The 10,855-nt window shown below is 39.5% G+C and overlaps 1 protein-coding gene across 4 annotated transcripts in view; it reads right to left on the bottom strand.

The window, feature by feature from the left end:
* Positions 1–365: 365 nt before the first annotated feature.
* The window catches only part of PTDSS2 (phosphatidylserine synthase 2), a 75,975-nt gene continuing 65,485 nt past the window's right edge, over positions 366–10,855 (bottom strand). For 3 of the 4 annotated variants that reach the window (XM_061609910.1, XM_061609912.1, XM_061609911.1), the window contains 2 exons: positions 4,369–4,554; positions 366–2,643 (listed from right to left, as the gene is read on the bottom strand). In XM_061609910.1, coding sequence (XP_061465894.1) covers positions 2,499–2,643; positions 4,369–4,554 — 331 coding nt within the window. In that variant the 3' untranslated portion in view covers positions 366–2,498. The remainder of the gene's footprint in view (positions 2,644–4,368; positions 4,555–10,855) is intronic. The other variant, XM_061609913.1, reaches the window with a different exon arrangement.

Genomic DNA, 10,855 nt, shown 5'->3' with positions numbered 1-10,855 from the left:
CAAATATAGCCTGAAGAAAAACCTCAAGGCCCTTTTCAAAATTTGCTTTAATGAGCTTCTCCATTTTGCTGCCTATCCCATTCCACTTTATGAACAAGCAACCTGAATTTAATTTATAACCATTTTGTGTTATTTTCCACAGGAAATTCAAGATGGCTCAGGGATTTATAGAAATCGGTGCAGTCCACAGAAAATAGCCCATATCCCCTTAAAATCAATAGGACTTACAGTGCAGCTACATTCAGAATTCTTCAATGAGCCTTTAGGTCCTAATTTTAGGACTTTCCATTGCCCCTGGAAAATCATAGCTATGGCAGTCAATAAGAACCCATTTGCCTCCCACACAAAATTTCGAACTCAGGAGCCACCAGCAAACATCCTTTTATTACATTTGTTCAGTTATCCAGACTGTAACTGTTAAGACGCAATATTTCAATGAACAAAAAGATCAGTACAAAAGTAATGTTTTAAGAGTAGATCAACTTCAACTGGGAAACAGTTTCCTCTGCTCTTCAAATTTTACATAATTGGTTCTTCAAACAAAAAACAAAACAAACTTAAAATTCCTTTCAAATTCTCCAAATTGCACTTGATACCACCAGAATTACATGGAGGACATTACAATTACAAGAGGGGCAGAGTTTACTAGTATAAAAACAGACTAGGACAATATGCCTATGTAAGCCTTGCAAAACTGGGGCCACACTAGCACAGATACACTGGTACTACCTCTAGTCAGATCACAAGACAGGCACAAAATTAACCCTGAACAACTTCAAAAACCTACTGCATCCATGTGGGGAGAGGCTTGTTTTAATGTACCAGCTCAATGCAGCATCTGCCCTTTTAAGATGTTTGTTTATGTCTAGTTAAAGCCATAGCATCCCTTATTATTGAACAGCAGATAAATCCTAATTTTAAACATCTGCCATTCCATGATTAAATCAGCAGTAAATTCATTACAAATCAAGAAATAAGCTTCATATGACCTTCCCCATTCTGATAATCATGAAACAGAGTTCCTTCACTCATTTTATATGCTAAAAAATTACTTCATTTGCTGAGCTTTCAAAGATTCATTTATATTGATTTTTTTATTTTGCCCTGCTGAAAGTGTCTATTGTGTAAGAGGAGAACATTAGTGTCATTGTAGAAAAGGCAAAACCCCACTTGTTTTGCCATTCAAGTATTGACATGAAAGGAAGCCAAGGTCTGTGCATTGTGCTTTAACCAGCAGCATTTTTGAGATTTTATTTGGTGGGGGTAATGGTGGCAAGAGTAGGGTTCACATATTAGCTTATACTTCAAAACAAAAAGCTCATTTCAAAACAAATTTCAAAAAGTTTCAACAGATTTAAGACAAGTGTTACATTGTTAAGATTAATTTAGTGTTATATGTAAGCAGTAAATTCACATAGCTGTTTTAGGAATGTGAAACAAGTTCCTATGACAACTATAATTGTAGAGGAGATGTTTGTAACATGAACTTCACTTGTTCAATATATGTTTTAGGAGGCAAATGATAAGCAAGACAGCCAGCATTCTTGGAGGCTCTCATGAGATGTTAGCAATACCCTTTTCGCATTTAGTGGCTGATTGTGCACACTGCAGTTGCCTCAATATATCCCCACCTTATTTAGTGCAGCTTAAATTCTAGAAGTAGCAAGACAGTTCTGGAGAATTGTTTGACATGCTCTGCCTTGTGCAATTGGGGGTGTGTGTCTAAGACTCAAGGAAGCACAGCCTTGGCAAGAACAGACAGCAGCTCAGTGGTAGAAAAATAAGGCAAATAACATACGATTTTGGTAGATTAACTATTTTCCCTATAGCTTTCACTTTCTTCACGTAACGTCTGACCTAAAAAGGATGACCAGGACAAAGATGAATTGAAGAGGTATTTGGTATCAAGAAGATGCAGTAGCAGGCTGTTTTCAAGGTAATGCACCTTCGCTTTGAGACATAGGCAACTAGATCCAGGACCCCCAAGAGCTGTTGCAATAGTATGTTGTGCAAAGTTATGCCATTTGTTCTCGTGCTTTAGTTGCATCCCTCCATTTATTTTGTTGATATTGTCCTAATAGTTGAATGGATGGATGGATGGATAAGGAGGACATGAATATTAGTACCACAGTTCAAGGTAGTTGCAGCAGAAAATACCAAACTGTTTTTCACAGTGCACATACTTATTCCATGTGTTCCTGACGCCCCTCAAGCCATAAAAGTTTTCCAGAATTGGGGTTACTAGATTCCCTTTGCACCTGTTTAATTCTCCACTTTGTAAGATGACAGAAACATTTATAGCACACTTAGGTGGAGGTCCTCTTGTGGGAGGAGTACTGCTTCTAATATTAGTTGTAAGCACCTTCCTCAAAAGAGATTAGGTGGCACCTTTTCCAACAGGATTCTCACTTGAGAGAAAACACCAACACTTACAAAACTAGGAAGGGTTACACTTGCATGAAAAATAACCCTCTCAGTCCTTAATTCATTACTCAAGTTCAAAGTTTTTTCTCTCTTAGTCTATTCCCACTGTGCTCATCTGCCAGTACAGGATGTCCATCGCCATTGCTTAAACACTTGTCCTTTCCATATTTATGTTCTTGTTTTTGCCTTCTTATCTCTTTATACCGTAAGGTGATGTCACTAGAAATGAAACATTTTTTTAAAAATTAGATCATTTCACCTTTAATTTTAACAGAAACCAATACTTAAGTTTAGTAAAAGTTCTGTCCTTTTGTTGCTTCCTTTCATTTCCCTGAATTAGGCAATTATGTAACCAAACTCAGATGTTGCCTATAGTTAAAACATTAAGCATTTCCTAGTTCTAAAGTGACAATTCTATAGCAACTAAAATAGCCTTGCAAATACTCAGGAGTTGATTATCCTTTCCCACTCAACCCCTCACCAAACTCTCTGCTATTATAAACTCCATCAGCAACAACTCTCTAGCTGCTAAAAGATAGGTAGGAATAGTTATTATAATCAATTCACAACTCCTCTGTAGTGCAAGTTGTGGCTGCTCCCATTCTCTCTTCCACACTCAATGCTAAAGGTTTTAAGTTTAACTGAGGCAGGGGTGGGGAGATCAGCCTGAAGCAAAAGAGAAAGACAGAAAATGCATGCAGTGAGCCAGTCGTAGTGTTTATCCAAGTGAACATTGTGAGGCTGGTTAGGATGTCTCTTTCTGTCACTTTGCATCTAGCAAAGGGACAGAGACAGAAAGAAAAGCAGAAACAAGCTTGGACGCATCTGACAAACAGAGTGAATATGGTGGAGTTAAAGCCTGCTTTTTGTCCAAGATGGTGGTACGCACAGGTTCAGTCCAGCCAGGTAAGACATCTCATTCTTCTGAACAGAATTCTATAACACAGAAGTCTATTCTGGAGGCAGCAGACAAGACTCTCACCTGCCTCCCTCTTCTGTTCCAGCAAGATTAACTGCTTCTATCTTTTCTAGGAGGGGAAGGGACAGAAGGCAACCTGAGTGCCTCTTTCAGAATCATCAGGAAACCCAACACACAAAGGTCTGTCTTCCCTGGATAAAATTCTTACTCTTCCCGAGTCATGAGACAAGTGGTTATTTTGAAAACTTTACAAGATGTTTGTAGCCAAAGATTTGGATGGCGAAAAACAATCAAAGCTTGAAATTTAGCCCCCAGTAGCCACAGACTCCCAGCTTCAAAAGTCTCCTATATGTGTTGAAGCCTTGGAGCATTGCTGCCCAAATTTAGATGTTCATGTATTTGATAATTTCTATAACAGAGCTTCATGAGTTTAACTTTCATGGTAACCTTAGATCTTCTTCTGAGTCCCTTCTACAGGTCTGCCCTCTGAGGGTGGTGACAAGGGAGAGGGCCTTTTCAGCTGTGGCTGTGGAATAGGCTCCCCAGTGAGGTCCACCTGGCACCTTTATTGACATCTTGAAAAAGCTTGAAAGCTTTGAAAAATGTTTTTAAAGATGTTTTGTTTTAATGTATTTTAAAGTCTTTTTTTTAAATAACATTTTAAAGTGTTTTTAGTGCTTTTGTTTGCCACCCTGGGCTCCTGCTGGGAGGAAGGGCGGGATACAAATCAAATAATAAATAAATATTTTCGGTGACAGGTAAAGACAGACCTTTTTCCTCAAGATTTGATAGACTGAGATCATATTGTCTGTTATTAATATGCTGCCAAAGCTTCCTGTGGCTTCGTGGGGAAGTTGTTTTATTTTTTTGTTTTTATAGTACGATAGATTAATTTTTAACATTCTTGTAAGTCACTTGGAGACCTTTGAGTAACAAGTGATGAATAAATCTAATTAGAACATGGGAAGACCCCTTCTGGATGAAACCATGGGTCCACCTAGTCTAGTCAGCAATTCAACTCTTACCGAATAAAGAAGCGCCATACTGTCCAAGTAAGCACAAGTGTGATTCCAAGGATCCAGCACTGAGTAATGTAGAAAGGAAGTGACAGTGTTAGGGTGTAGGGATCATATTTTACCACAATAAGGAACTCTGTAGCTGTGATAGCAGCAACCAGCCATGCCTGCTGACCCAACTTCTTATAGAACTTTCTGCAATAAAACAACAGCATTAGTACATAGATATTCAAAACAGAATAGGCACTACTCCTGAAGTTATACAAATCAAACTGAATCATTGCAATTAATATGAGCCATTGCACATAGCCAATATTATCAAGATACTCTTTTCAAATGTGGTTCTGTCCTTCAGTGGCACTCCTAAAGGTTACTATAGGAAGCATGCCTTCAAAAGCATCCATCTTCAGACATGGTGCCCAAGAATCAGGTCCAGAAACTTAGGTGACATTTGGGAGTGGCTTTCAGTGTAGCATGAGCAGCTCTGATTAAGCTGGGGAAGCCCCAGAATGCATGCATGTAAATGCACTTCAGCCCTTTGGTCCCTGGCATTGGTCTTTCAGTGGATCTCAAATGAATTCTAGCCTCTTGTGAAATAACTAAAATAACTGTGGTACAAAACCTGGTCAAAGTGGTAGCCCAAATTTCTCTGTTATCAGAACCAGATCCCACATACATATTACAATAGCTTTATTACCCGGCACTTTTGAACAAAATGTTTATTGTAAAGGTTTTCAAGCACATACAATAAGAGGACATGAGTCCAACTTTTTAAAAAAATCAATACAAATAGATAATAAATAAAATAGAAGAATAATTTAAAAAAGGAGTGGGTGGGAAAGGGGGAGGGAGAAGAGAGAAAAAGGAGAAGCAGAGAGGAGAGGGAGAACAAGGAGGAGGGGAAGGGGGATAGAAGAGAGATTGGTGAGTGAAGAGATATCAGGATAAGGCACTGCTAAGAAGGGAGGGTGTGTGTGAACAACATCCATATTATATCACTATCTAACTTATACATAATATGTGAATGACAATAAGAAGAGGTACAAGGAATGCTAGGGTAAGGTATAGAGGGGCTGTGGTTGATATGATTCTAGGCTTATTCAACCAAAGACATCTCTCCATAGAGAGTCATGGGTGGAGGGGGGACTCCAGTTGCGTTCCTTCATTGCAATATGGCTAATAAACATATACCATTTCTGTCTGAAATGTGGCATCCTTTAAAGGGTTATTTTGTTTTCTTTGCTGCTGGGTGAGTTTCTCCTTAAGGGCTGTTGCCTTGATTTGTTGGTATTGTTCCTTCATTAAGTCATGGTCAGCCTGTTTCCAGCTACGTGCCACAATAATGTGAGCTACTATGAAAAAGGAGACCAGTAACTCTTTAAAGTGTAAAGCTTCACTGTCTCCCTGAAATACTGAGAAAAGGTATCAAGGAGGTCAGGCATTATTTGCTGTCTCGTGATGAGACCAATTTCATAGAATACTTTGTTCCAAAAAGTCCGGATGACTGGGCACATCCACCACATATGGAAGCAGGTACCTGTCCCCCATTATCCCCTCCAGCATGTCGAGCTAGTTTCCTTAGTGATTCTGCTAAGGGTGTGTGGGGAGGGTCAGGTACCATCTATGGATTAATTTTAAAGAGTTCTCTTTCCACCTGGCTGATGGAAAGGATTTTTCCCCAGACAGAGTTCAATTTGATGAGGTCAATCTCAGTGTTGGTATCCTACTCCCATATGTTGTGGAGGCTGTCCAGGGTTCAGGTTGTCATTTCTAACAGCAGTTTGTACAATGTTGATAACAAGCCTTTGTCAGTGAAGGAACTCTGGGAGAGAAGATTTTCAAATGGGGTCAGGGTTTTGTTGCCTTGTTGTTTAACAGAGAGATCGATGTGAAATGTTGTATTTGATGAAGTTGGAGCCAGGTGCAGGGGAAGGAGCCCAGTTGTTCTTTTAATCGCTGTGGGGTTATGGGGTTAGAGTTAGAGAAGAGATCTCCAAGGATGTAAAATCCTTTGAGTTCCCAGTTCCAAAATTGTGCCAGCTTGTCTATATAGTAGAATAGCAGGAGATGTAAAAAAAAAAGTATTATCCAGGAGGGTTAGGAGAGAATTTTTTTTACAGGTTTTCCATACCGCCAGATATGTGAGTAAAAAAGTATTATCCAGGAAATGGAGATATTCATTATGGGAATAAGTGAAAGGCAGGGCTCTTATTTTATGGTCCCAACAGGAGGGGTGTTCCATTGTTAACCATGAGCACCCTTCATCCTTATGTATCAAGGGAAGTAGATTTTTAATGTGGGAGACATCATGACATAACATAAGGTTGGGTATCCCTGCACTCCCATGTGCCATGCGTTTATAGAGAACAGTATGGTGTAATCTAGCTTTTTGCCTTGGTGGATGCACCTAATTAATAGCAATTGCTATTTCTTCAGCTTTGCCGGTGAGATTGCAATTGGGAGGGTTTGGAACAAGAAAGTAATTTTGGGAGGATCATCATTTTTACTGTTGCTATTTGGTGCAGCCATGTAAGTAGTGAGTTCTTCTAAACAAGGAGCAGTTGTTTAATGGGTTTAAGCAGAGGGTTATAATTAAGGGATTCTGTCCTATGTAAATTCTTGGGTATAATGACTCCTAAGTATTTAACGACTGTGGGGCATTTTTTAAAATAAATTTTTATTAAAGTCTTACTGTAACAACATAATCCTGTAGACCCCCCAAACTGCCTGTTGTTGGATGTGTTGTTGAAGACTTGGGGGCATATTTAGGCACATCTTTTCTAATTTATCAAAATTTATTTGTAAGCCAGCCAGATTCCCATATTCTTTAATTATAGTAATCAATTTAGGGATTGCCTGTTCCAGATTAGATACCATGATAGCAATATCATCTGCAAAGAAATTTATTAAGTGGGTTTTGCCTCTGATTTTCAATCCCTGAATATTATCATCCCCTCTTAGGGCCTGTGCTAGGGGTTCCATTGCCAGGGCAAAAAAGCAGGGGTGACAGTGGGCAATCCTGCTTTGTGCCTCTGGCAATGCTGAACCACCCTGAGTCTCCTCTGTTTGCTCTTACACACCCTTTTGTGCCATTATAAAGGTATAACCCACAGGGCTGTGGCGTGGTGTCGGAAGGAATTTTGGGTGGAGTCAGAGTCAGTAGAATTGTACCAACTTCGACTTCAAAATAAATTTTGATTGACAATTTTTTTTAAATATAAATTCACAATGTCAAAGAAGCTTCCCATGAAGTCAGCTGTAGTTCAGCATTTCACCATAACTCAAGATGGAAAACATTTTGTGTGTCAGTGTATGACACAGGACCCAGATGAAGACAAATGCTGTGATGCCAAGATTAGCGCATATTCAGGCAGCAATCCTTAACGTGGTGAGGGGGTTTGAGAGTGCTGAAGAAGCTGAGAGCAATGCCGTCAGGAGTCTAGACCAAAAGGCTAGACTCCTAGCAGGGGCACCCATGGAGGAATGGTCAAAGCTGAGACACCAGACTAAGATGCATCCAAACTCAGAGGAAGGCAATGGTAAAACACCTCTGAATACCTCTTACCACAAAAACCCTATGAACAGAGTATCCAAAATGCAATATGAGATAGTGCTGGAAGATGGGACCCCCAGGTCAGAAGGCACTCACCGAGCTACTGGGGAAGAACAAAGGACAAGTACTAGTAGCGCTGTGACTAATGACGCAGCTGGGTCAAAGCCGAAAGGAAGCCCAGAGGCTGATGCGCACAGATGCGAAAGGAGAGTCCGGAGTTGTACGACACACACAATAGGAACATGGAATGTGAGAAGCATGAACCAGGGAAAGTTAGAAATTGTCAAGCAAGAAATGGAGCGTATCAACATTACAATACTTGGAGTGAGTGAATTAAAATGGACTGGAATGGGACATTTTCAATCAGGCAACTACAAAATATTTTATGCAGGAAATGAGAAATCAAGAAGAAACGGGGTTGCTTTAACAGCGAGAAGTGATGTAGCAAAAGCAATTATGAGCTATAATGCAAGGTCTGAGCGAGTGATATTAATGAGATTAAATGGGAAACCTATTAACATAACCATCATCCAAGTCTACGCTCCAACATCAAACACAGAAGAAGAGGAATTGGAGAGATTTTACGCAGAAGTACAGGAGGAAATTGATCACACACCAAAACAAGATATGATAATCATGGGGGACTGGAATGCAAAAGTAGGAAACAGAGAAGAACTAGGAATTGTGGGGAAATGGGGCTTAGGTGACAGAAATGAAGCAGGAGAAAGACTTATTGAATTCTGTGAAGCCAATGATTTGTTTCTTGCCAACACAGTTTTTCAGCAACCAAAAAGACGACTGTACACGTGGACATCACCAGATGGTCAATATAGGAATCAAATTGATTATATAATTGGAAACAGAAGATGGAGAAGTTCCATATTTTCTGCAAAAACAAGACCAGGAGCAGACTGCGGTACAGATCATGAACTGATTGTATCGAAAATCAGAGTAAAGCTAAAGAAGAAGAACAAAGCACCCATAATGCCAAAATACAATAACATCCCAGAAGCATATAAAGATCAAATAAGGAACAGGTTTGAGGCTTTAAACTTAGTTGATAGAGAACCAGAAGAACTATGGCCTGAAGTCAGACTCATGATCAGGGAAGAATGCAAAAAGACAATACCTCTTGTTAAAAAGAGAGAAAGACCTCAATGGGTGACTGAAGAAACTCTTAAAATGGTTAAAGAGAGAAGGAAAGCGAAAGCAAAAGGAGATAGAAACACGGTCAGAACCCTAAATGCAACTATACAACAACTAATACGTAGGGACAAAGAAAACTATTACAATAGTTATTGTATAGAAATAATCTGTACGCAGAACATATCATACGGAAAGCAGGATTGGACCAAGATGAAGGAGGTGTGAAAACTGGAGGGAGAAACATCAATAATTTAAGATATGCAGACGATACCATACTCTTAGCAGAAACCAGTAATGATTTGAAACGAATGCTGATGAAAGTTAAAGAGGAAAGCACAAAAGCAGGACTACAGCTGAAAGTCAAGAAGACTAAAGTAATGACAACAGAAGATTTATGTAACTTTACAGTTGACAATGAGGACATTGAACTTGTCAAGGATTATCAATACCTCGGCACAGTCATTAAGCAAAATGGAGACAACAGTCAAGAAATCAGAATAAGGCTAGGACTGGGGAGGGCAGCTGTGAGAGAACTGGAAAAGATCCTCAAATGCAAAGATGTATCACTGAACACCAAAGTCAGGATCATTCACACCATGGTATTCCCGATCTCTATGTATGGATGTGAAAGTTGGACAGTGAAAAAGGCGGATAAGAGAAAAATCAACTCATTTGAAATGTAATGTTGGAGGAGAGCTTTGTGCATACCATGGACTGCGAAAAAGACAAATAATTGGGTGTTAGAACAAATTAAACCAGAACTATCACTTGAAGCTAAAATGTTGAAACTAAGGTTATCATACTTTGGACACGTAATGAGAAGACATGATTCACTAGAAAAGACAATAATGCTGGGAAAAACAGAAGGGAGTTGAAAAAGAGGAAGGCCAAACAAGAGACGGACTGATTCCATAAAGGAAGCCACAGACCTGAACTTACAAGATCTGAGCAGGGTGGTTCATGACAGATGCTCTTGGAGGTCGCTGATTCATAGGGTCGCCATAAGTCGTAATCAACTTGAAGGCACATAACATCAACATGACAGCTTCCAATTTAAAAAGACATTTACAGCGCTTTCCAGGGCTATGGAGTCAGAGTTGGAGTCGGAACCAATTTTGGGTGGAGTTGGAGTCGGACAGTAGAAAAATAGAGGAGTTGGAGTTGAAGGTTTGGCGTACTGACTCCACAGCCCTGATTACCCAGCAATTTAACTAAAGAAAGATCCAGTTTAATTTAACAGTTGCCTTTCTAATTTCTACTATTCAAGGGTGAAAAAAAAATACAGCAATTTTGTATGGCTTAACTATCAACATGCAAACAATCTAGGTGTGCAATTCCCTTTATTTACAAAGTAGAACTGTATTGTTCAATAGCTTGGCAGAACTAATAAATGTTGAAATGACAAATAAGCTACAACAAAATTCTTTAAGAGGCATGCCTGAGTAATTGCTTCTACAGTGGGAAATAAAAAGTCACATCCAATATTTGTTGCCTTGAGCACACACTTCCTTGAAAAAAACTACACAAGGAAACTTTTGAAACAATAGCCACTGCTACAGAAAGGAAAGTTAATTGTCAAAAGTCTTTATTCTATTTACTAGCATCAAAGTGCTGCCAAATAAGTGTGTGTGGAGATTTCCAGTCCTCTCCTCCCCCAAACACCTCGTGCCATGATTGTCATTGCTTCAGACAGGGCTAGAGTTGTTTTTCCAAACCTGTCTTGTATTCTGTTCCCCCAGAGCAAATAGTGCCTCCAGACTCAGTGGGCGGTATTTTGGATAAATAATGTTCAGCAGC

Source organism: Rhineura floridana, chromosome 2 (genome assembly GCF_030035675.1).
Source record: "Rhineura floridana isolate rRhiFlo1 chromosome 2, rRhiFlo1.hap2, whole genome shotgun sequence".
Lineage (NCBI taxonomy): Eukaryota > Metazoa > Chordata > Lepidosauria > Squamata > Rhineuridae > Rhineura > Rhineura floridana.
The sequence above is the reverse complement of the archived record's forward strand: the minus strand, read 5'-3'. Positions and strand labels throughout refer to the sequence as shown.